Genomic DNA, 27,948 nt, shown 5'->3' with positions numbered 1-27,948 from the left:
TAATTGTTCGCAATAATTTATTTCATTGGCTCACTCTTTTGAGTTTGATGTTCTTCGGGTGAGTCTCGCTAAAAGTTTTTTCTTTTAATAGTGTCTCGTACAATTTTGATACTGTTGGGAACTTGTCCAGGCCTAACTTGTGTCTGTAATGTGACAATTATAAGTTAGTGGTCTTACTTTCATTTGTCAGCTAAAGTTACGAGCTTATTCGTTGTTCTCTATATTTGCGAAAAATATGCCTGTGTACTGTTGAAATGTAAAACAAACTATACCAAAAAGGATATTGGCATCTTCTAATTTGCTCTTTCTCATTAATTTGGGTTAATGGTTTCCAATAGTGCTATAATCGCAGGGATATTACGCATAATGTAGAAGACACGAAGGAGATTGATTGGTGAGGTCGAGATTACAATCTCACGACAATTTTGAAGAAATAGTGACCTTGTATTACTTTGTCATCATCACATCGCGTCATACCAAAGCTGCTGATGCTTTTTACATTTGAACAAATCTTGAACCTTTCAAGCGAGTTTGTAATAGTCACTTATCTATATTAAAATAAAATCAAATTTTCATAAATAGAACTAATAAGTAATGAAATATAATCGTTAAAAACCTATAAATAAAACAGAAGATCAACGCTAAATAATCGTATATCTCTTTTAAGACTGTCAATCATTATAAATTTAGTCTAGTCTTGTATGAAATTGGTTATAATCTATATACATATAATAAAATGGTCGGAAAGTCAAAACTGTACATTGAATATTTTTTTAAACAATACTTGGGGTGTGATCTACAATCGATACCGAAGCCAAAAATATAGTTTTTAGAATGTTTGTCTGTTTGTCTGTATGTATGTCCGGGATAAACTCAAAAAGTACTGCATGGATTTACTTCAAATTTGGCACGAATATTATTAAGAAGTCGGGTCAACATATACGCTACATAATATGACGCTATCAACTACGGGGAACGAGCAGTAAACTTTTATTTCTTCAATGCATTCTGTAACAACGTGTAATCTAACGACGCATATTTGAATGTTGTTGTTATTATGTTAATAACCATGTCATAAGCTAGCTTCACACTATAAATAAAGATATTCTGTAGTATATTTAGTATCAGCATTGCACCCGTGCGGAGCTGGGGCGGGTCGCTAGTAACTTAAATAAGATATGATGGCTAACTCAAAAGTAGGCCTGACGTTTCAGTCATAGACGACACTTAATAAGTTTCGTCCGTTTCTGTCCAATATTAATAAAGTCATCGCTATTTCTTTAACTTAATAAGAAGTAAGACGATGGTATCTTATATTTCCCTGAGGAGCAAAACGAAAATTTGATTTTACTTATATTACAAATCAATTATGTCGGGAGTCATCTTCCTAACGATATTTTATTAGGATTATTTTTAAACCATCAGAAAAAAACAAACCTCAATATTTTGGTTACAGGTACTTACTATTCATTAGAATCTAGATTGAGACCGAATAATTTTTTTTAGTGAAAATAACGTCCTTGTTGTCTTTAAGTGTAAACTTTTTTATTATAGCATTAAAAACTTATTATAATAATAAACTAAGTCGCTAGATAAATAATTATCATAATTGTCTAATACTTATATTTACGAAAATTACTTTACCTAGTAACAGCATTGTACAGCTGTGGCACCAAACATACGTCAGCCATACTAAGTTGGTCGTTAACACAGAATTTACCAGCTGATTTCTGCAGCAATTCCTCAAGGGTTTGCAGTCCTCGTTCTGTCCAATACTTGGTAAATTGTTTGTATTGATCCTCAGAATGGAAATGACTGAGCAAACCTATGTTCTGTAATGGCTGAATGCCAGATACGACAGTCTAAAAAAAAAATTTAAAGTTAGAAATAAAAGTCGATTTTTAATAATATTTTTGTTAATTTACGTAGTGGGAAATTAACTTCTAGCGTATGTATATAGTTTCTCTTGTTTTCTCTTATGGGATGTGGTATTGATTAAGTTTAAATATCAATCATCATTATGCGAAAAAGTGGAAGTAAAAGATATCAATACCATATTTAATTTACATATACCATATATGTCATTTGTATCTTTTATACATGATATAAATGCTAACAAATTCACAAAATTGCCTTAGATAAAGCTATTTATGAATTTGAGTTATTTTGTGTCTAAAAATATAGAAGGAAAGTGTAATTTCATCGCAGTAAACAAACAATCTGAAATTCCAAGTAAAGCTTTTAAGGTATTGACAAAGCAAGGAAAGTATTATTTAGTGAAAAAATCCGTTATCGTCAAGAAATTTAAATTTAATTTTTAAGTATTTGATAAATATTTTTTATTATTATACATTGTAGTATATTTTTTATCTTATATTTAGAAAAGTGGTACCATATGTGGTGATCTGTGCATTTACCATGGTGTAATTAGAAATTTGGATGTTATATCCGGGTCACTTATGTAACAAATTTGATTTAGTGTAAGTTTTTAAATTACATAAAAGTACAAGTTATACTTACTTCACAAATTTCTCTCATACGAGCTCTCAATAGAGGTGTATTTGGCAGAAGACTAGGCTTCGGACGAGTTTCTTCTAGATATTGGATTATAGCCATTGACTCTACAAGTGTTGCACCATCTAAATAATGATAAGATAAAATATTATATTTATTTACATTTTTATTACGTATTCGTCATAAAAAAAAAAATATAAGTTCATCAAAAGTCAAGATCACCTGCACGAGGTGGTAAGCTAGACAATTTGACGATTTGTCAGCTAACATTTAAATATTTGGCTACGGATGGGAATTACTATTTATGGGGAATAACTTTATATAAGAACGATGTCTTACAATGCTTTTTCTGAGAATCATTTGCACAGAAATCACAAGTAAATCACAAGCCTCGACATTTCTAAGAAAAATGAGATTGACTTGGTCATGCAATCGTGTCAGGTTGTGGGGCAAGTGGCCCCAATAATTTCATGTGATGATATGATATGGTCAATATAGATTACAATAAAAGTATAATATGTAGTATTATGAAATGGTAATAAATGTAAACGTTCTCTAGAATTTTTCGTTTCTAGGTTAGTCTAAAAATATTACAAATATTACATGAGGCATAATATATACGAAAAAAGCCTATTGTTACTAAGAATAACTAAACTTAATCCATCTTATGACTTAAAGATTATTGCCAGATTTATCTTCAAATTTTTGTTATATACCAAAGCGTTCATAACAACCACTCTGGTGAAGTGGTGCGTATAGTCGTTTAAAACAAAGACGACGAGAGGTTTGCGGGTCGATTCCCGCTCGAATTGGATATTTGTATTTGTACAAATATTTCTTTCCAGTTTGAATGTCTTGCATTGTGGATCTCCGCGCCTCGGAGAGCAGGTTAAGCTATCAATCCCGGTTGTTATTATAAATACCTGATAGCGAACGTTACTCATAGTAGGGAACATATCTGCCAACCCGCAGTGGAGCAGCGTGGTGGACTAAGCTCCGATCCTACTCCTGGAGACTCTTACACATGGAGAAATGGTCTATGCCTAGCAGTGGGATGTACAGGCTGAAGCGATCGATCGTTTGAAGCGTACATAGCATTGTTTTCCTTAACCGACATGAACAGTTTTAAATCCGAATATATGTATTTTTGGATTGTGATTTAAGGATAATTGTTTGTTTAGGCTCTTTGTTATCTTGGCTCATAATTATGCTGTATTGAAGGTATATTGTTGTCAAAATATATATATTTCTTTCATATATTTAAGACGCATGCGAGATACGTTACTTTATTATACATTGCTTATACTAACAAATCAGTGTGAGTGAGTGACCGCAAAACTAGTGCCTGTGGCCGTGCTAAGCAATTAGATTAGTGCTAGTTGAATGCTTGTCCGATTGTTATTTGTTCGTTTTATGGTTCTGAACGCGATTTGTTTAATAGTAAATATACAAATCTATAAACAACTATACACTCAACTATAAATTCTAAAATATAGCTGTGCAAATCTTTTTATTATTGTTTATAAAAATTTTATGTTTAATTTTATATAACGGTTCCAACGCTTTATTTGAAATAAATTACTCGTATGTTAAAATAGAGACAAAAAAAAAAAAATGTAAAAAAAGTAAAAAAAAAATAAGATTTCTCTCGTAGACGAAATGGAATTTCGTTTGGAAGTTGCTACATCGTATTCAAGAAAATATTCCGTCATATTTATTTATAACAGTAATAAAAAAAATTGTAATGAGATAATTTTAATATTTTTGGACGAATTAATAATCAAAACATTATTAATCAAAGATACTATAATTTGTCCAAAATACATAATTTGTACAATGTGGGCTGACAATCTGGAAAATAAATTGTGAAAATAACATCGGTTGGATATTTTTGAAATACCCTTACTTCCTACGCATATTATGTATTCGTATATGATTTTGTCGATACCGCTGTCCAGTATATCGAATGGCACGATTTTTACGTTTTTTGGAACGAAGTTCCTTACGGCAGGCTTGACATTTGGCCGGGCGACCGAACTGAAAAAAATGTGATACTAAAACCGTAAGAAAAATGACGTTTGTAAAACTAAAATATTACTACTTTTAAAATTATTTATGTAATTTTATACTGTCGATAAAAATAAAGCTAAGAGAAATAAAGCCATATGTTTTTTTAATTTCACTTAATAGTTTGAATTATTATTATTATTATTATTTTGTTTGATTTATTTTATTGTACGGTATTTGTTATTTTCTAAAATACTAAATTTCCTAAATACTTTTATGTACTTAATTAAAAACCAATCAATAAAATTAAAAAAAAAAAATCTAGAACTAGAAAATATATATAAAAATTAACTTTTTTCTTCAAATTGTGTTGCTCTATACTCGATATATCGAACTTCGTTCCTACCTGGTGTCCCATGACACCACATAATTTACTTTTATTATTGAAATAACTTCATCATTTTAAATATGTATTAAAAGGTTGTTTAAATAAAAAGTAAATAAATAATTAGTTTGGGTGTTTGAGCAGTCCACGTGGGACCCCACCGTGCCTCGGAGAGCACATTAAGCCGTCGGTCCCGGTTGTTATCATGTACACCTGATAACGATCGTTACTCATAGTAGGGAATATACCCGCCAGCCCACACCGGAGCAGTGTTGTGGATTAAGCTCCGATCCTTCTCCTACATGGGGAAAGAGGCCTATGCCCAGCAGCGGGATGTTATAGGCTGAAGCGGAGTGAAGTGTTGTAACAGCCCACGTACCATATTTACGGGTCCTTATAATTTTGATTATGAATTTGAAAATGGTTATCGGTAAGTAACTTTGGAAATAACGAGTATTGTTTTATATTTTTGTGCTTATTTTCTTATTTTTTTTTACAATAAAATACTGTTATGGATATAAAAAGATTCAATGACCCAAATAGAACAACTCAACGTAGCTTTTTCTATTAAATTTATTGGTCGTCACATTCGTTGAAATGCGAAGTTATTGACCTATCCATTTAAATTCTGGCGCTGTTTGAGCGTCTACCTCGTAAACTGTATGATTGTTTAAATTAGTCTGTGTGTTTTACAATTTATTACTTTTTAATTTGAGGGTTTTGTTTATGCCTATCATTCGGAGGAAAGAAATCAATCATTCAGGGCAAATAAGACGTTTTTTGAAAGACGAAAATAAATATTTTTTTTATTTTACTTATTTATAGCATACATAAATTTTATATATAAAAACAAATAAATCGAACTTGAATAAGAGTTCGCATTCGACAGACATAGATGATCATAATTTTGGAGTAGTTATTAGCGTACATATGAAGTGCTCTCGTGAACCAAATGCTTAATGATTCCACACATTCGTCTCTATGACATCAGCGCTCGTTGAACCAGGCACCCTCATGATAATATCCCTACTTATGATGTATTGTGTCGTAATTTGATTGCCAGAAGCATAACTAATTTACCTAATGCGATAATCGCATTTATACTAACAGGCTATTTCTATTGAATAGAAATTTGCAAAACCAACCCTGGAAGTGTATTTGTGTTCGCGATTGGTAATCCTTGTTAATATAGCTTATATTTAAAGTTGATAGGACAAAAGTAAGTTACGACGACGTGAACATCGCGAATTCAAGATTGGTTTAAAGCAAACAACTTGATTTTGAACACCAAGAACACCAAGTGCTTTGTAAACATTTTTTAATATCATATCAAAAATCGACCATTTCAGCGGGGATTGAACCTGCATCTTCGACTGACCGTGTCGGTATTCTAACCAATTAACTAGCGAGTACATCGTTCCATAGCTTAATTGGCTAAAGCACCGATATTTTTGATAATTATTATAATTTTTTTTTTAATATATCAGTGTGATCCTATTTTGGCCATATTTGTACATTATATTGTAACATACTATTGTAACATAACGCTGTCGGATTGCCTATAAAATAAATAAAATAAATAAATAAATAAATAATTAAAATTATAATTTGTTAAATGACGAAGGTGCTTTTGAAGCCTATTTTGAATAATGTTATTTTTGATTGATTGATTGAGACTATAAGTAATCCAAAAAGGCGTTCGTTTTTTTGTCAATTTGTTACGATATATAAGAGCTGCCATTTGCCTAATCTGACGATCAATGAAAGGTGTGAGTGTAAAAATGCTTACTTCCTTAGAGAGTAAAAAAAGAAAAACATCAAAGGTAAGTTAAAGGGCATTTTATGGTTTACCCTTAACCTAAAACAACACATTTAAAAACAAAACTAACAAAGACAAAATATACACACATATACGTACAACTATACGTACGTTATGTTAGAAAAATTTCAAAATAAAACAAATTTAATTTTATTTCGTTATATAGGTTTACATAAGAAGGGAGAAAAAGGACAAAATAATACAAGCATCAACAAACATTAAATATTTACAGGACGGGGCATTTTGTGAGAAAGGACATCATAGACAGAATTGAGAAGTTTAGGACAATTCAAAAAGCAAGGGAATGTAGGTATGCTTAATCTTTGTCAGGACTATATTTGCATTAAAAGTAATCGCGCACCCTAATTTTAGAAATGAGCTGATGTAAACGGATGCCTAAGAAGTAAATGAGAAATTGTAGATGTTACCAAGTGGTTCACACATCTTTAAAAAAGAAATTATATTTGGTCTTGGTCTTAGGATAACAGCCTTAAGAATGGCACAGTATGTGCACTTGACCGATTTCGAATCACTCCTGAGCAAATTCTATGAGGAGTCCAAGCGACTTTTTATCGGAACACGTAGATCATAAATGGAATATAATAAACAGCTATGATAGACCAATCTTTGTAACGGTCAAAATTAATTATTGCTAAAAAGCAACAAGAGGTAATAAATAGCTTTCAAATAAGAATATGCGGTTTTCTTTAGTAAATAGAGTGATTCCAGAGGAAGTTTTATATGAATAATATAGTAGAGGAACACTGATAGTTTTAAGGGTTTCTAATGTGATGTCGTAAATAAACATATATTTTGCGCTTACATTGCAAATATTTTGTATCAGTATTGCATCCATGCAAAGCCGGTGCGGGTCACTAGTTAACTCATAAACAAAAGTTCGTGTATAAATAGAATAACTTATGTGTTTAAAAATAGCATAGCTTCCATTTAAACTTCCTCGTTTATTTTTCCGCTTTTTGAAAGAAATTAATAAATACGCATTTCGAAAATGCTTAGACAGTAACGATTAAAGTTGCTAATATAATATTTATGTATACTATTAGTATTGAATAAAATACGAAATGCGTTTGCAAAATTTTTGTAATATCGCTTTGCAGGTAAAAATATAAATTTTTACCTACAGTATGTTTAGCAGCGAACACAGCTTGCGTTACCATAAATATTTTATATCACAGAATATTGAAACTTGGAACGATAATATACGTTCACATTTTAATGTTAAAAGTTTGCTTTCGTTGTTTTGAAATTAATTGATTAATTGAGAATTGAAAATTAATTAATTGAGAATGTTGTTTTGCTCCTAATAATGTAGAATATGCTAAATACTTTTAGTAAATTATTATTAATGCAACTTTTGTTCCTTTATAACAAAAATGTACATTTTGTATTAATATATTTGACATAAAGAATAAGAAAGGTATAATCGTAATAAAAAATGTATAATAATGTTCAGCAGATTTGGGGTGGTTGGGGTCTAACTCCTAGCGGTCCACCCTGGGCAACGGCGCCACTAATCTACCTGTGGCGACGGCTGGACGATCCCCACGCAACGCGGTGGTAGATCCCGCTTAGGGGCCGCCTGGCAGCGACCACCCTCCCGTCGGAACCAGGCGCCAAGCTGCTTGCTGCGTTCCGTCTATGCGCGGGAGTTTCAGTGCCTTTGGGGGATGGTAGGGTGTCAGTTGTGCAGCTTGGCAGTTTTCGCGAATCTTAAGCGACACAGTACCGGGTGGCTCATACTGGAGGGTTTCGGGATCCGAGGCACGGTTTTGCCGTTGACCGACCGCAAGCAGTTAGGGGCCCTAGCGCGCCAGCCACTTGGCAAAGGCTGTCCCGTCACCTCGCGAAAAATCCTGGGATGGTTCCACCGTGTCAGTTGACGACTGGATGGGAGGACCCGGTGGCGACTTCCAGGTGGGCTCGGGCGTCCCCGCAGTCTCCAGATGAGCTTTTCAATGGTCGGCTTAGCCCAAGGAATTCGCATGGTAAAAGCTGTGCCTCGACATCTAAGTGTTTCCCCATCATCACTCCTCAACATGAACAAAGTTCAAACAAAGAAAAAGGTTAACGCCCGAAGACCCTTAAGAATTAAGGGTCTTCGGGCGTCTGTTTTCCGAGACATCGAAAATTGCTGTATATGTTATTATGTTATTAAAAGGAAGGATATATCTAAAAAAGTATTAAAAAAAAGTAAAATTGAAAGTTTGGACTTTGAAGTTCAAATTTTCAGCCATTTTTTCGACGTATTTGACTCCAAAAAAATTTTGTTTACTTTTACCTTTTATAACTGTTGGTATCTCCTTCTGATAATGTTACTTATTAATTTATTTACTGAGAGTAACCTCCCAAGATGTCATCGTGATCGTTCGATAACTTTTTGTGCTACAACACAAGCAGTTTTCGAAAAAGTAGTTTCACGATAAACGTGTTTTGAGTTTCAATTTGCGAAAACTAATAATTTTAGTGGCTTACTGCTTAATCGCCGATATAAGGCGCGTAAAACAGACCTTCGGCTTCTACGAAAAATCGATTTTCTTCCGTCAGTTGTTGTCTTCGGGTTGTCCGAGCTTTTTTTTGTCCCAGAAAGTCTCAGCCTGTATTGTCTAGTGAGGCGCGACTCGTCAGATTTTTCAGCAAAGACTTTGCAATTGGTACTGACGATTATGTACACTGAATTCATAATCCTCAATAAAGAAGTGAAGCCATTATTTAACACGCCAGCACCGATTAGATATTAGACCGAAATTTCGATAATTTTAAGACTAGAATGGAGGTGTTTACGGGTCAATTGCCTGATTGGCATTTTAGGTATTGTCTCAAGCACCTATTTAGCAAATTATCTCTTGACAAGTCGTGGTGGATCGACAAGAGATGCTGTTTGATTTTTAGTGCAAGTGTGAATTTGTGTTACTTGGCGAATCATCTGTGCTCATTTGGCACTATTGAAAGCTATTTTAACCTAAAGAAGAAGAATTTGTGTTACCACTAGTACTCGCCACGAAACATTCCTTACTCACAGCAGGGAATTAATTTTCTTGCAATTTCTTTTTTCTTTTAGATCTTCGAGCTATGTTACCTCGATATCCAAGTTTGGTATTTTGCTTTGCAAAACTTAGCCATTCACGAGAACGTTTCAACCGAAACTATGTGGTGGATTGTAAAACAAAGTTTGCCTATATCGGTTCGAGCGGGTTTTCCTTTCGTCAGTATATACCTTGGGTATTTGTACTTTCTAAGTATGTAACAAGAAAAAAAAATGATTTTTTGAAATTCTTAAGGGACAGGTAGCCTTAATCTTACTAATTTTTCTATCCATTTCATATCATAACTAGTCGATTTCGATTTTGTGCGAAGAAAAAACGTTTTAACTTGGGTGATATAACCGCAAATATTAATATCGCGATCGTCTCTTCAATTAAATTGAACGGATATTAAAAAGCATTATAGGTTTTTTATCAGGGAGTGAGGTATATTCGACATTCGTACGTCAGCTCAAATATCATATGAAAATTTACCGATGTCGAAATTTCATTTCGAAGTCCTCACCGTGTTTAATCACGTTTTATATGGAAGTATTTTTTTATTAGAGAGGAGTTATTATATATCCTCTACCTCTGAGCCTACGTCACAGATGTATCGTCAAAAGTCCATACTAAGAATATTGAAATCTAATCAACTATAACGTCTTATACGAGTATTAGAATGTTAGTATTATTTTATAGTAATAATTACGTTGCATGGAAACCGAAAATTTAAACTAAATTCGTTTTTATTTATGGACATATTTTTAGTAGCTTTAAACATTATCTATAATATCATACAATATATATAAACGCGAAAGGTCACTCATCACGAAATCTCCGAACCTATACCTACAAACTTGAAATTTGGCAGGTGGGCTCCTTATAGGACGTAGACATCCGCTAAGAACGGATTTTACGAAACTCGACCCCTAAGGGGGTAAAACGGGGGTTGGATGTTTGTATGAAAGTCCTATGTTTTTGAAGTAAGAGACTTGAAATTTAAAATGTAAGCTCTATAGATGGTGAGAAGGTGTCTAAATAATGTATCTTTAGAAATCAACTCCCTTTAAGGGTTAAAACGGGGGATGGTAGATTGACACACTCATCACGAAATCTCCAAAACTATAACAGCTACAAAGTTGAAATTTGGCAGGTAGATTTCTTATTGGGCGTAGACATCCGCTAAGAACTAATTATACGAAACTCAACCCCTAAGGGGATAAAACGGGGGTCGGAAGTTTGTATGAAAGGCCTATGTTTTTAAAGTAAGACACGAAATTTAAAATGTATGCTCTATAGATGGTGAAAAGGAGTCCAAATAATGTAATCATAATTATCGTAATCTATATATATATATAAAAGAAAGGTCACTGACTCACTCATCACGAGAACTCAAAAACCGCTGGATGGTCCATCCATCCAGGATGGACAAAGATGAAATGTAGCAGGGAGGTAGATTATAGTTAGTAAACGTCCGCTAAGAACGGATTTTTTGATATTCCACTGCTAAGGGCGTTTGATTGGGGATGATAGTTTGTATGAAACATATACAGCAGCTATAAGTTCGCCTGCTAGGTTATTTATATTGCAGCCTGAAAATAAAACTAAAAATGTGGTGTATAGAGAGGTTTTATAAAAATAACTAATAAATTATACTAAATTGTGCCTTTTAAAAAAATACTCAGCCTGATAAGCATTTCAAGTGACTGAAATAAAAAAATAACTTGCTTAAACATCTTGATAGTAATGCATACCTTCATAACCACGCGAACGTAGTCGTGGGCAACAGTTAGTGTATTATAACAATAAGTCCCCAAAAGTGTAAGTGTAAGTAATCGATCACGATTCCCTCAAAATTTACTGAACGGCTTTCTAGAGAGGAGGCTTTTTTAGAGAGGGTTTCAAGAGGAAGGTTTACGGAACGATTAAGCCGATTTTAATGAGATTTTGAGTTTCACTGGAAGTTTGCCGGGAAAACTTTGTGAAGATCACTGACTTAAACGCGGGCGAAGCCGCGGGCACAGCTAGTATGTTTATAATTGTGGTTGTTCGCAAACGATAAAAACTGACTTCGATTACATCAGCAAGTAACATAATATAACGTAGGTAGACAAAAAATATGTGCTGTGTGGTTACGGCAGTAAAGAATATAGGTAGTCACCCCCTCTCTTCCCGTGGGAGTCGTAGGAGGCGCCTAAGGGATAGCGTTGTTCCACTACCACCTTGGAACTTAAAAAGCTGACTGATGGCGGGATAATCATCCATATATATCCGTATATTTGAAATACATAGCCCAAAGACGGGCAGCAGCGTCTTCGCTGCGACAAAGCCAGCTCTGCGGTCACCCGTCTGCCCAGCGTGATGACTATGGGCAAAACACATGAGTTAACGCCAATTTTGGCGCGAACTAGTGGAGGCCTATGTCCAGCAGTGGGCTGAACTGACTGACTGACATTATTATTTTTATTGATTTTTTGTTACATTAACAAAATCCACGAGGTCTTGGGTGCCCATGCCATTTGTACTATATACAATATTTGTTTTATTATCAACGTGCGTTTTTTTAAATAACTTCTTACCAGCAGTTCTAAAACTGTCTAGAATTGCTAGGATGATCCGACACTGACAGCTTATTGTTGTTATAAATATAATAAATATATAACACTTAATACATTTTTGTTTTTTTTATTTATTTATTTATCGACATATATATTTTTATACGTACATGATTATCACAAATATTTATTACATTTACATGCATTACATTTTTGCAGTTATACTCCTTTTGGAGCGTTAGGAAAAAATTATGACAGTATACTTTTACGATGCGCATACCGTCACAAAAAACCGACAATCTGAAATTAGCTAGTCAACGAAGAAGAAGTTAGCAACGTGAAGTTATCTAGCTAATGAAGTATAACTTCTTACGAGCGTACATAAGTGCACACACACTTTTTACCATATACACACATAAAATACCACATTAATATATATGTATACACGTTCGTCGTCTCATCATGATCGTCAGACATCGTTATTAGATCGTTGTTCTTTGCTTCCCCATTCATGGGTTAAAATATTTTTGCTATTTTTTAATCATAAGCAATACTTACCAATGACTAAGGCGGGAACCTTTTGCGAGGGGTTGACAGCACGGTACTCATCAGTCAGTTGAGAACGTTCGCGGATAATGTCCACCGGCTGCTCTACATAGGCTATATTCTTCAGTTGTAAGGTTGCACGAACGCGCCACGTGCACGATGACAGCCAAAACCCATACAGGACAGCTCGAGATTCGGACTTCGAGGGAAAATATATTACTTTGTAAATACCTGTTTTTTATTTTGGTTTAAAAACAGTGTAGCATAAATTTCTTTTTTTTTTAATTTGTAATATTTACACTGTATTATGTTTGTAATTCAAAAATTAGAATTTTGTTTGTATTCTAATTTGAGATATATTTGTATATTGTATAGTGCTAGTCATATCAAGCGAATAAAATTTTAAAGATGATGATTGTGATAAGGGTTAATACTATTTTATATATTTAATTTCAATTTTCGGACACTGATTCGGCCTGGCAAAATCTTTTTTTGTTTTCCTACAAATTTTTACATGTTGATAAAACCAAAAATGGTTCTTTATCAACTAAATTAAAACAGAATAGCTTGTTAGACATTCCGATTATCATTCCTAAAAACCCACGACCTTTATATTCTGATTCTAGTAAAATTATTGAAAATAAAGCAATGGATGGAGATCTTAAGAATGTAGCTCGCATTCTTTTCTCTAGTGATACCCTCGCACCTTTTGATAATAAAACGCTAGAAGCCTTACGCGAAAAGCATCCCTTACCGAATCCGGCGTCCTTGCTCCCAAGTCCACCTATTTTCAATAATGTTTTACAGGTTAAAGATGAAGACACCTATGCTGCAATTATGTCGTTCACAAGTGGCTCTGCTAGCGGCATAGACGGCATCACACCACAACATCTTAAAGATCTTGTGAGTGTCTCAGCCGGTGACGCTGGCAGGGCTCTCTTGAATGACATAACCAATCTTTGTAATTTCATGTTATCTGGCAAGGTATCTTCATCTTTTTTGTCTCATATTTACGGTGCAAGACTATGTGCCTTTAACAAAAAAGACGGTAGTATCCGTCCGATTGCTATTGGGACCACATTTCGCCGTCTGGCGTCTAAATTGGCATGTAGACACATAGTCTCCAGCCTTAAAACAAAATTTCAACCAATACAATTGGGCTTTGGAAGCAAAGGAGGCTGTGAAGCAGCAGTTCACGCGGCTCGTACTTTTTTAAAAAGTAATGAGGCTGAAGTTCTGCTGAAAGTTGATGTAAAGAATGCTTTTAATTCTTTAGACAGAGCAACCTTGCTTAACGAAGTTTCATTACATCTTCCTGAAATTTATCCTTATGTTTGGCAATGTTACAGTTCACCATCTAAGCTACTTTTTGGCGAGAATACAATTTTTTCTAATGTCGGCGTTCAGCAAGGAGACCCACTAGGTCCGGCTCTTTTTAGTCTAGGTATCCACAAATGTATCTCAAATTTAAAATCAAAATTGAACATATGGTACCTAGATGATGGAACCATAGGAGGTAAAGTGGACGATGTCGTTGAAGACTTAATCAAAATTAAAAACGAGTTTGATAAAATTGGTCTCAAATTAAATTTTTCAAAATGTGAATTTTTTTTCACAGATCTTCTATCACTTTCCAAAATTAATTTGGCAACGGAATTATTTAATAAAATTGCTCCTAATTTAAAAATACTTCAAAGAAGTACACTTTGTCTTCTAGGTGCACCACTTTTTGATGAAGGCATAAAGCCAATTTTGGATAATAAAATTAAAATATTTGTTGAAAACACTGACAAATTTGGCACTCTAAATTCTCATATTGCCTACACTATATTAAAATATTGTCTGTTTGTCCCAAAATTAATGTATATTTTACGCGCAAGCCCAATTTGGAAATTTCCTGAAATGACCGAAAAACTTGATGCCACTTTAAAAAATTCATTAGAAAAAATTCTAAATTTATCTTTTGATGAAAATTCATGGACCCAAGCTACTTTACCAATTAGAGATGGTGGCATCGGCGTGAGAAAAATTTCGAGTGTCGCTCTTCCTGCGTTTCTTGCTTCTGTACATAGTATCAAGGGTTTATGTTCTGACATCTTAAAATCTAATTCAGTCGAAATTACAGATGCTACAGATGCAATAGAAAACTGGAAGTTAATGTGTCCTAATGGCGTTATCCCGAAGGACGTTACAAAACAAAAACTTTGGGATATACCAATAGTTCACAATACTCATATAAGTTTGACGCAAAATCTTACAAGTGACAAAAACCGTGCCAGGCTTCTAGCTGTGTCAAATAAAGAGTCAGGTCACTGGTTACACGCAGTGCCGTCAAAAAATCTTGGGACACTTTTAGACAATGAAAGTTTTAGAATTGCTCTCGGTCTCCGGTTGGGAGCTCCACTGTGCTTTGAACACAGATGTCCGTGTGGAAAAGAGGTCGATTCTTACGGACTACACGGCCTTTCCTGTAACAAGAGTTCAGGTAGGTTTTCCCGCCACGGTTCCCTAAACGATACCATTAAAAGAGCTCTTGCCACCATCGACGTTCCTGCTCTTATCGAGCCAACTGGAATTAGTCGCAATGATGGCAAGAGACCTGATGGATTGACGTTGGTTCCCTGGGAAAGGGGACGGGCGCTTTTGTGGGACGCAACCTGCGTTGACACACTTGCTCCGTCTCATGTCAGGGAAACAGCCTTAAAAGCGGGAGCCGCAGCGGAAAAAGCTGAAACGACTAAACGGCACAAATATTCGTCACTAATTCCAAATTACATCTTTGTGCCGTTTGCAGTCGAAACACTTGGACCTTGGAGTAGCAGTGCTAAAATTTTTTTAAATGAGATAACACCTCGCCTTATTGCCTCCACTGGTGACAAGAGGGCTGGTGCATTTTTTGCCCAGAGAATCGGCATAGCGATTCAACGGGGAAATGCTGCCAGCATTCTTGGCACAATTCCACGCGGACATGATTTATACCAAAACTATCTGTAAATATTTAGTTCTTAAGTTGTGAATTGTAAATATGTATAATATTTTGTATAAATAAAGTTTATACTTTCATCAAAAAAAAAAAAAAAAAATCAATTTACTTAAATTTTTGTATAAAATAAGCTATAATAGCTCAATTAAAACTTTTTAAAGATACAATCAAAGTAAGTTGGTTTTACTATAGGTACTTCGAATAAATCTGTCACAAGTTTTCAATTTGTTCATAAATTTAAATATTTTACTTTAGCTAAGTTAAGGTTTAGCCATTTATGTTGAATTTTGGATGAAAATGCCATAAATAGTTCTACCATGTTTAAACTGTTTTAATTATATTTTAATTATTATTGTTTTTTTATAATAATCTTTATGTATACGTGCTAATTACGTTTACTGCAGCCGATGGATCGAAAAAAAACCAAAATGACTTAAAAAATACTTTAATTAATTAAAATAAAATTACAATTAAGAGAGGTGAAACCTATTCGATGCGAGAATTAGGAATGACAAAATTTTGTATAAAAATTAATAATGAAATTAAATTTAAAATATGACGAAATCGCTGCGTCGGCGGCTCGTGGCTGGACGGACGTTGCGACATGGGCTGCATCGGTTTTCCGTTGTTTATTGAATATGGATATTAAATGCATGCTCGGCATTTTCATGGATGAGCTTAGGGTACTGTATGATAGATAGTACGGTTCCGTACTTAACACCTCCACCCGCAGAACAGCAACTATTTTGTCAGCTTCAGAGAAAATGTTGCTGGAAGTTCATCTCGTCTCTTGATGCCTTTATCCACATCTTCATATACTGGTGTCTTAGGCGTTTGCTGCTTCTCTTCATTTTCTGATTTTAAGGGCCAACATCTATATTTTCGGCTTACTAATACAACGATAACTACTGATACACATAAAATTAAGATATAAAATGGTATCGTTGTATGGTATAAAACAATTGATTGTGTCTTGTCAATCTGTATAGGGGTTTCTAGTAACAATTTATCTTGGATGCTGTGAAGATCATCTAGACTAATCATCTTGGAACCGGTATGGGTATAGGTAGTCGTTTGGTTAATTTGGTTGTATGGGATCCTTGATAGCTTCAGCGGCTGGCCTTTTATCTCATCATTTTCGTTGATAACGGTGAATTCTTTAGCTCGCAACAGGCAGTTCATGGGAATAGTGGCCAAATAGCTTCCTTGTAGTATATTGAATTCTTTTCTCTCACAGGCTAACTGTACTTTCTCCGGCTTAGGTAATGAAATAACATAGTGTTGATCATCCAGTTTATCTATTGCTACAGCAGACAACATAACCTTCGTGAAGTGGCAGGTTTCCTTAAGATTTTGGTTGGTAATAAGCTCTTGAATGCAGTCTGGTTCTGTACGAATTTGATGACTTATTTTTTGGTCACAGAGATATAATATCCTGCTATACTTCGGGCATTCAGCCTCTATGTACACGAATGCTTTTTCGTTTGTTGCTATATAAGGAAAGGGAGGAATAAGGGCTAGTTGTTTTTCATTTGGAACGATGGATAGTTTGTACAAGTTATACCTGTCTATGTATATTATAGGAAATTTGTAAACTATAACTATTGTTCTATCATGATAGTATGAACCTGGTTTGATTAAGTCATAATATTCCCGTAATTCTAAATCAGGAATTTGCTCCTTACTGTATATAGTTATTAACTTATCTAGCATCGTTTTTAATACTCCTATATCTATCATAGAATGATGAGTGCTGGAGGCACGAATAAAAGCCATTATATTTTCTAATCTAATTATTTCTAGCACTAAATCCTCTACATTATTACTTATAATTCCTAATAATTGGGCAAACTGAGCAGACTGGACTAAACTGTTGTCTCTACGAGTATTTACTTCTATAAGAAATTCTAATGTGTTATTAATTTTTTCTTGATTTATAGTTAACTGATCTAAAATACCTTTATGTTGTAACATCCATTCTTTACTAAGACTAATATGACTATTGAATTCGGAAATAATTTTATTCTGGTTGTTTTGCAATATTTGAATAGCCTCATTATACTTTTGAGCATCAAGATAGTCTAAATTACCAGTAACACTTTTTATTAATGATCCAAGACTATCTACAAGACCTCTTTTAACTCTAATGGGTTCTAAAGATTTAACTTGACTTAGTACCTTGTTTAGCTTGTCTGTAAGATAATTAATCTGGTACTCGTAAAGAATGTAAGTTTCATTGTTCAGTCTGGTCTTAAAAGTGTTAAGTTGTGTCTGTACAGAATTTATCTTATCTTCAATATCAGTCAATTTTACATACTGTATAAAGGAGTGGTAATGTGATATTAGTCTGGTCGGTCCTAATTTGTAGGGCAAAAGTCCAGGTCCATCGGCTAAGCTCTCAAGTCTTATGGTTTGAGGATGCGTCACGTGTATTGTCAGCAGTAGCAGAATCCTGCAACAATCGGTTATTTTTAGGGGCGCGTTTTAGACGTGACTTAGCTACGGGGCCTCGCTTTTTTGACGTGTATATATGAATTGGTAAATCAGCTAAGACTGTGTCTTGTGTGTAGCGAGGTGCAGTTTTCTGACGAGAAGCAAAGGGATTTTTAATAAAAACTTGTTGTCCTGGAACATATTCTACTTCTGGTTCGCGAGATTTATTTCTATTTTCAATTAAGGCTGTTCTATTGCTCAGTGAGGACTCATTAATTATGTCATAAACCTGTTTCATTAGTTGTTTATGATTCTGAGCGTATTGTTGCAAAAGATGTTCGGTAAAATCTATGTCAACGGGATCTCTAGGATCGAAATGTCCGTTCAATAAATCAAAAGGTCTACACTTTGTAAAACTGTGAATAGTACTGTTGTATGCTATAATAGCGTATGGCATTAATCTAACTACTGGTTCATCTTTGTGTTGTAACTTAAGAATTCTTATGTGTTCTAATAGGGTCGAATGAAATCGTTCAATGTTACCGTTATCATTAGGGCTATGAGGTAAAGTTTTATGATGGATTATCTTATGGAGACGAATAAACTCTGAAAAAAGCTGATTAGTAAATTCCGTACCGTTATCGGTTATTATAGTGAAAGGTATTCCGTGGTGAGTACTGAAAAGTAATAATGCTTGTAAGATGCTAACAGCGGTTCCATCTCGTAAATGATACGCTTGACCGTATTTAGTAAAGACATCAATGAAGGTGACATATTTTTCGTTTTGAACTGTAAAGAGGTCCATGTGGATAATTTCAAATGGCTTGGTAGCAGGGGGTACTATATTAAATTGAGGTTTAATGGGATTTCTGTCGTATTTACTTTGACCACAAATAGTACATTCATTAATGTATTTAGTGATCTGCTCTCTCATTCTCGGCCAATAATATTTCCTAGACAGAGCGAGGTAACATTCGTTAATACCACGGTGGTTCGTTTTACCGTTATGATAATTCTGAATGATGTCTTGTTGTTGAAGATAATCTTTAACATTTTCGAGCTCAGTTTTACTTAATACGAGGTTAAGAGAGGAGCTTTTGAACTTTTCTTGTAAAATTGGTATTATCGAATACATTTCTAAGGGAGGATCTATCAATATAGCTGTTTTAACTTTCGGGTTAACGTATTCATTAATAGAATTGATAACATCGTTTTCTAAACTAGATTTCGACAACTGAATAGCTATCCGCGTATGGTTTTCAAATGGCTTAGTTATAATCGGTCGTCGTTTTACATCACTAACTACAGTAAAGTAAATTTGTCTGTGAAACTTGTTAAGGGGAACGTCAGTGATCGGGACTTCTAATATAGGTTGTTCATTACTAGTGTGTACGGTGTCAGTTGAAGAGTTTCTATGTTGAGATGGGGGTGTTTCTGATGGGTTATTAATCATTGACTCAAGCTCTCTAATACTATCCATTACCGATTTAATTTCGTCAGTTTCACTGATGTGAATTTGAACACGAGATAGAGCGTCTGCGTTGGTATTAAATTTACCTTTCTTATATATGACCGTAAAGTCGTATTCGCTCAGTCGAAGTCGCCATCTTGTTAGTCGTGAGTTAGGTTCTTTTAGATTCATCATCCACTGTAATGGTCTGTGATCAGTAACTATTTTAAATGTTCGGCCAAATAAATAAGGTCTAAAGTATTTCGTTGCCCATACTATTGCTAATAATTCTTTCTCTATTGTACTATAGTTGAGTTCGCTATCATTTAATGTACGAGACGCGTAACAAACAGGCTTGTCAGAACCTATGGGTCCCTGAGATAATACAGCTCCGATGGCTACATTTGAAGCGTCTGTGGTGAGATTGAACTCTTTGTTAAAGTCTGGATACTGAAGGATGGGGTCGTTAATTAAAAGAGTCTTACACTTATTAAAAGCTTCTATAAATTCTTGACTGTGGACTACCTTACTACCTTTTTTTAAACATAACGTGAGGGGCTTAGTAATACGGGCAAAGTCAGGGATGAATTTTCTGTAATAACCAAGAAGACCTAAGAATTGTTTTATTTCCTTGGGTGTACTAGGTATAGGGTATTTTTCAATAGCTAAGATTTTGTCAGGATTAGGTTTAACACCTTCTCCGCTAATAATATGACCGAGATAGGCGGTCTCAAGTTTTAAAAACTCGGACTTGTCCATCTGTATTTTAAAGTTGGATTCTTTAAGACGTTGAAAAACTTTTTCTAGGTTTTCCATATGTTCCTGAAGGGATGTACTGTAAACTATTATATCGTCCAAATAAACTAGACATATGTTATTTTGAAGACCTTTAAGGACATTGTCCATGACTCTTTGAAATGTAGATGGTGAATTTTTTAAACCCATTGGCATTCGAAGAAACTCGAAATGGCCATGTTCCACATTAAATGCGGTTTTAGAAATATCCTGAGGGTCCATTTCGACCTGATAGAATCCACTAGCAAGATCAAGGGTTGTAAAATATTGACACTTGCCTAACTTGTCAAGGACATCGCTAATATTCGGTATAGGATACTTGTCGTCTATTGTTTTTTCATTAAGTTTTCGAAAATCGACTACAAGACGCCATTTCTGTTTACCGGATGCATCTATTTTTAACCGACTTCCAAAAAAGGAGGAGGTTCTCAATTCGACTGTATTTTTTTTTTTTTTTTTTTTTTTTTTATGTATGTTACATCAGAACTTTTGACCAGGTAGACCGATTTCGACAAATTTTGTTTTAATCGAAAGGTGGTGTGTGCCGATTGGTCCCATTTAAATTTATTTGAGATCTAACAACTACTTTTCGAATTATATCTAATAATGCGTTTTTACTTGACGCTTTTTTCGTCGACCTACGTTGTATTATACCATATAACTTTCTACTGGGTGTACCGATTTTGATAATTCTTTTTTTGTTGGAAAGGGGATATCCCTAGTTTGGTACCATGATAAGGAAACCAGGATCTGATGATGGGATCCCAGAGAAATCGAGAGAAACTCTTGAAAATCCGCAATAACTTTTTACTGGGTGTATCGATTTTGATAATTTTTACTTTAATCGAAAGCTGATGTTTATCATGTGGTCACATATAAATTTTATTGAGATCTGATAACTACTTTTTGATTAATCTTTGATAACGCGTATTTACTTGACATTATTTTCGTCACCTTACGTTGTATTATACCTCATAACTTTTTACTGGGTGCACCGATTTTGACGTTTCTTATATAAATTAAAAGCTACTATTCGTCACGTGGTCCCATTCAAATTTAATTGAGATTTGATTCGTAATTTGTGAGTTATATCTAATATTGCGTATTTACTTGACGGTTTTTTCGTCACCCTACGTTGTATTATACGTTATATCTTTTTACTGGGTGCACTGATTTTGATCTTTTTTGTATAAATCAAAAGCTAATACTTGTCATGTCGTCCGTTTTAAATATGATTGAGATATAATGAGCAATTTTTGAGTAATCTTTGATGACACGTATTTACATGACGATGTTAAGACGACTGTGGTCATGTTCAATACTTTGCCACAACGCCATCTATCAAAATGTAATGAAATTACTTCGTTCACTATCGATCAAATTACAATATTCCACTAGAGTAGAGAGTAGCAGTTTATTCGTTATAAATATATTTGAGCTTTTAATTTTTGAGTTATCGCTAATACTGGGTATTTACTTGGCTATTTTACGTCGACCAACGTTATATTAACCTCATTACTATTTTACTGGGTGGACCGATATCGATGATTCTTTTTTTAATCGATAGGTGGTGCTTGTCATGTGGTCCCATTTAAATATAATTGAGATTTGACTCGAACTTTTTGAGCTATATCTGATATGGCGTATTTACTTGACTGTTTTTGGAGTTTTCTCCTTAAGAATCGATTTTCATTTAAGGCCCCGGAATGAAAAAATTGAACAGTAAAATCTACTGAACGAATGACCTTGTTAGAGATGGCGTTCAGACGTTTTCTAACAACGCAATTAGGTTCCGATAGATGGCGTTATTGCATTCATTTATTTACAATTTGATATAGTAATAATATATTTCTTAGACTAGTAAGCCTTTTTGTGCCTATTTAGACAGTTGATCTGAAGGGGTAAACTCCAGTCGTGCATCGGAGCTGTGTGAAAACATGAACATTACATATTTTTAATAAAAAAGACATAAACCGTAATTCAATATAAATCCGCTTCAACTAAAAAACCCGCCGTAATAAGCGATGTCAGCGCTTCGCGCGAATCGACGACGGGCCTTTTATGAAATTTCTGCCTACAATCGCTAACAAAATGTTAGAAATAACAGTAGAACATTATATAATTCTACAATTTTATAATGTCGCGTTATATGGAATACGAACAAAGTATTACTATTTTTTCGTCGATCTACGTTGTATTACTCTTCGATGTAATTGAAGTCGGTTTTTTTTTCGTTTGCGAGCAAACACAATTATTTTAGGGACTACCCATATGGGTGAACTCCATGCAGAGTCTGATGGTCTAATTATACCTTGTTGTAACATTTTTGAGATTTGGTCTCTAACCTCTTGTCGGTGAATAAAAGGATATCGATAGCTTTTAGTATATACAGGAACTTCGTCCTTCGTTCGTATGCGATGTTTAATTTTGTTAGTAAAAGTTAATGGCTCCCCATCTATATAAAACACATCTGCATAACGAGCACAAAGTGTTAACAAGTTAGCCTTTTCTTCTTCATTAAGATGATCGGTACGTAATCGCGACAATACTTCATTTACTCGGTTTGATTTTCCTAATGGTTTGCAATTAAAATTGAATATCTCAGCGTAAGCGGGTTGATCTAATGAAAATATGATGTCGTTAGGTGAAGGATTTTCTATTTCTACAAATCCGCGACTACCGGTAACAGTTGTAAGACATTCGTGAATAATGCAATTACATAGAACTTGTTCGTTAATAAAAACTTCGCCATCCGGGGCGTTAATGGGTATTTTTACTAATTTTGAACTTCTACCTGGGATAATATCTTCGTATAAATTAACGTTACGGGAATTGTAAACCTTAATAAAGTTTGTTGCATTTCGTGTAATTAATTTGAAATCTTTTAAATCTATTTTAGCTTGCCACTCAGATAATAAATCTAACCCTATTAAACCATCGAAAAAATCATGAAAACGATAAACGAATAACTTTATATTATTATCTTCATTGAATTCGTTAAAACAGGGCAGTGTTACGGAATAATCATTTCTACTAATACCATGTACGTTTGTAACTTCGAAGGGGTCATAATTTAAAGGATAATTAGGATAAAAATTTTGTACGGCCTCGGGGCTAATAAACGATTGGTTAGCACCTGTATCTATCAAGAACTTTAAAGGTGGCTGTGAGATTTCAATATAGGGCAACTGTCGTTGAGTCTGTAAATTAACGTCTATCCTTGCTCTTTTGATTTTTTGTCTACTTGAAAATCCTGAGGTTGGGATTCACCGCTAGGGCCTGGCTGAGATTCTAACTCATTTACTATTTCATTGTCATAACTATCGTTATAGTAAGTCGGGTTGGCAGCATAATCATAGGGGTTGAAGTAGTCATTCGGGTCTGTATAATAGTCATAGTCCGGATAGTCAGTATAGTATGAACAGTCGGGTGAATAAAATTCATTTAGATTGACCTCGCGTGTTTTAAAATAATTAGTTGGTGGTGGGTTCCCAGATTTACGCCAATCATGACCTGACATCATAGGCTTAGGAGTATAATGTTGAACTCCACTCATTGGTTTCGCATTAAAATTTTGTGGTGGATTTGATCGGGGTGGTAAGCGAAACACATTACTTTGGGGGTTGTAATTCGGTGGTGGTGCGCGAATCATTTGTTGGGTTCGACTAGGGAAACGATTTTGTTGACTATTGAACTTAAAAGCTTGGGGCTGTGCGATAGGAGAGTTAAATCTAAAACCTTGGGGTTCCGGCTGGTAATAACGCGGTCCTACTGGAACGGGCCAGTTAGGTACGGGTCGCATAGCGCTGGGCGTATTTAATACTATGTTATGTGACGTAGCTTTAGACGTATTCTGAGTATTATGCTTAGGAAGATCATTACGCTGCTGTAAATAAATTACATTTAGTTCTTCTTGAACGAATTCTAAAGCCTTTTCAATAGTTTCCGGGCGCATGCAACGGATACGTGAACCTAGGGGTTCTTTTAAACCTCGTACGAAGGCCTGCATTGTAACCTTTTTATAAAGTGTCCGCTTAGCTTCAATTGTCGTCTGTAAGCTCTCATGTAACGTTACGTATGTCATTATAGTGCTGAACAAGGTTTGACATTGATCATAAAATTCCTGAGGGGATTTATTACCCTGCGTAGCTAAAGAGAGGTCATTGTACAAAGCCGTTTCATCTCTTTGATCCGAAAAATTATTAATTAATGCTGATCTTATACCAGTCCAAGTGTCAGGGATGCCGTTGGAATTAATAGTTGACGCGGCGGACCCTGTTATTTTGTTTAGTATACCGTTTAAGAGACATAAATTACTTAATTCACTACCTGGCTCGGCACTCGCATATTGCAAAACTATTTGATCACATATATTTATGAACCTAGTTAATATATTCGGGTTACCATCGAACTCTGGCACCAGGCGTAAGGCCTTAAAAATAACGTCGGGATCGTATGACATGTTTGAATTATATGAAATATTTAAATTAAAATCTAATTTACTGTCTATATTTCTATAACTATCTACTATATAACGGCGAGCCTGACGGGATGCAGGTTCCCGGGGACAAGGCTTTTCGTGATGAAAAATCTTGAGGATAAAATGACTTAGGATAGAAGGAAGCAACACGAGAAAGATTCAAGTGTACTTACATATGTTTCATCTCTGGCTCTTTTTCGTGAATCGATGCTTGGATTCTCCACTCAGCTTGGCAGCTCCGTAGATTCTGGATACTCGTAGCGTGACTTGACAGCCTCCCGGGCGACTCGCGAACGCGAATATCGATATGAGAAAATTCTAATGCTCGCGAACCGGCCCGCGAGTATCCTACCGACTGCGCCAATTACGTTTACTGCAGCCGATGGATCGAAAAAAAACCAAAATGACTTAAAAAATACTTTAATTAATTAAAATAAAATTACAATTAAGAGAGGTGAAACCTATTCGATGCGAGAATTAGGAATGACAAAATTTTGTATAAAAATTAATAATGAAATTAAATTTAAAATATGACGAAATCGCTGCGTCGGCGGCTCGTGGCTGGACGGACGTTGCGACATGGGCTGCATCGGTTTTCCGTTGTTTATTGAATATGGATATTAAATGCATGCTCGGCATTTTCATGGATGAGCTTAGGGTACTGTATGATAGATAGTACGGTTCCGTACTTAACATGCTTAAATTAATAGAATGAGTGTAACATCTATAATTAAGATAACGCTTACCTTTTGGGATACTTTGTTTGTGATTGTATCGGTCTATTAATTATCAGTGTCTATCTTGTTGGTGTTAAATAAATTAAATAAATAAATGTTTTGTTAATTAAAAATATGTATGAAAAGATGAAATAGTAAAGATTTAAGTTTGAGTTATTAATTTAATTTACATAAGAAAAAAATCATCAAAAACTTGATGATTTTTTTCTTATTCTTGATTAATTGATACTTCATACATTAATAAAAAAGTTATATCAAAACCTAACAAACAATTCGCCAATTTTTAAATTGACATGTTTTAAATTTACATAACTTCATTTTACCTGATTGGATATGTTTTGTGACGTTTCTTTGTAATTTTATATAATACATATAAATTAAGTGTCACGTTGTTTGTCCGCGATGGACACCTAAACTACTTAGCCGGTTTTAAGTAAACTTGTACACTGTGTGCAGTTACAGTATGATCCAACATGAAAGATAGGTTATATTTTATTTTGATATATGTAATTATTATATTTAAGAAAAAAAAAATAAGGCGGTACGAAAATCGCCTGGTCAGCTAGGTGGTTATATTTTAAAACATAAATGCATTAAATGTGATAGAAAAAGAGACAGAATGCTATTCTGTCTTCGTTGCACAGCACACCCATCGATCGTCATGCCTCTGGCGACCGCAAGCCGTTAAGTTGAAGTACTACCGTAGTTGCACGACCTGTATAAAAGACCGTGGTTTCTCTATTATGTGACATTGGCGACACCATCTGTGCTATCTTGGCACTAGTGAAAGCCCTTAATATAATTACTCTAAATTCTATTCGATTTTACGTGTCATATCTAGATACTAGTAAAAGTAATTAAATTTATTTAATAACTAGCTGTGCGCGCGACGTTGTCCGCGTGAAATTTAACAAAAAAAAATATCGTTCAATTTACAAAGTTATAAAATTAATAAATTTCTAAAATAAAAGTAGCCTTTGTTACTCTTTATTACATGAGCTATCTGCCAGTGCAGTCTGTCAAGATTGGTTCAGCCGTTTCAGAGATAAACCGAAACAAACAGACAGATAGACATATGCATTTAGTAAAAAGGGGTTATTTTAATATTACAAACAGACACTTTAATTTTATTTATTTGTATTGATGTATAGATTATTTCATTGATTCTTTGGTTCTTTTTTTATTTAAGTTTTTAATTTGAAAAGATATTGTTTTTTTATCTGCAAATATTATTTCTTGCGCCGTCTCGTATTTGGTGATAAACATATTTCTTCAAATAAATACTATTAACTTAATAATTATTAACTAAATAATTCTTTTCTTTTGATAAAATATTATAATTATATTTTCGACAATTTTTGATAAATACCTATGTACCTATATGGTAAAATATAATAAAAAATACTACATTTTACGGAATAAAAGTTGGCAACCCTACTGCTAAATAATTTTATCTAAAGTAAAAGTGAGGTTATAAATCCTTGTTTATTTCCTGTTATCCCGTATTTTAATATTTAGTCTTTGTTTTTAAGCTTCATTGTAAAAAAAATATTGTAATATAAAATAAATTACACGTTTTCAACAGTTCTAAAATTTTAGGTTAGCATAACGTTAATGGGTTTTAAAATTAAGTAATTTTAAAGAGTTCATTTACTTACTACTATTGCCGTCATTGTCAACACTTTATTATAATTGCTGCTACTTTATTATAAGTGCTGTGTGGCTACGGCACTAAAGAATTTAGCCACCCCTTCTCTTCCCGTGGGTGTCGTAAGAGGCGACTAAGGGATAACAAGGTTCCACAACCACCTTGGAACTTAAGAAGCCGACCGATGGCGGGATAACCATCCAACTGCTGGCTTTGAAATACACAGGCCGAAGACGGGCAGCAGCGTCTTCGGTGCGACAAAGCCAGTACTGCGGTCACCAACCCGCCTGCCCAGCGTGGTGACTATGGCAAAACACATGAGTTCACGTTATTTTTGGCGTAAACTTGTGGAGGCCTATGTCCAGTAGTGGACTGTATAGGCTGTAATGTTATTATAATTATTTTCGTGAATATTTTAACTTTAGTAAATGAATAGCTTCGTTTCACAAAACGTAAATAAACAAGTGACGAAATGACTTGACAACATAATTATCTTCATCTTATCTAGTTTTCGTTACACATACATAGATGGCGCTGTGTAGCATATGTTTG

The 27,948-nt window shown here is 34.4% G+C and overlaps 1 protein-coding gene across 1 annotated transcript; it reads right to left on the bottom strand.

The window, feature by feature from the left end:
• On the bottom strand, positions 1-27,894 carry LOC123665417 (probable maleylacetoacetate isomerase 1). The gene is made up of 6 exons (XM_045599731.1): positions 27,797-27,894; positions 27,407-27,442; positions 12,883-13,069; positions 2,521-2,639; positions 1,645-1,862; positions 1-143 (listed from the first exon to the last, which is right to left on the bottom strand). The coding sequence occupies exons 2-6, from the start codon at positions 27,419-27,421 to the stop codon at positions 23-25; spliced, it is 660 nt and encodes a 219-aa protein (XP_045455687.1). The 5' UTR covers positions 27,422-27,442; positions 27,797-27,894; the 3' UTR covers positions 1-22.
• Positions 27,895-27,948: the final 54 nt, after the last annotated feature.

The sequence above is a fragment of the Melitaea cinxia genome, chromosome 2 (genome assembly GCF_905220565.1).
Source record: "Melitaea cinxia chromosome 2, ilMelCinx1.1, whole genome shotgun sequence".
NCBI classification, from domain to species: Eukaryota; Metazoa; Arthropoda; class Insecta; order Lepidoptera; family Nymphalidae; genus Melitaea; species Melitaea cinxia.
Note: the sequence above shows the minus strand (reverse complement) of the source record. Positions and strands in the feature narration are given on the sequence as shown.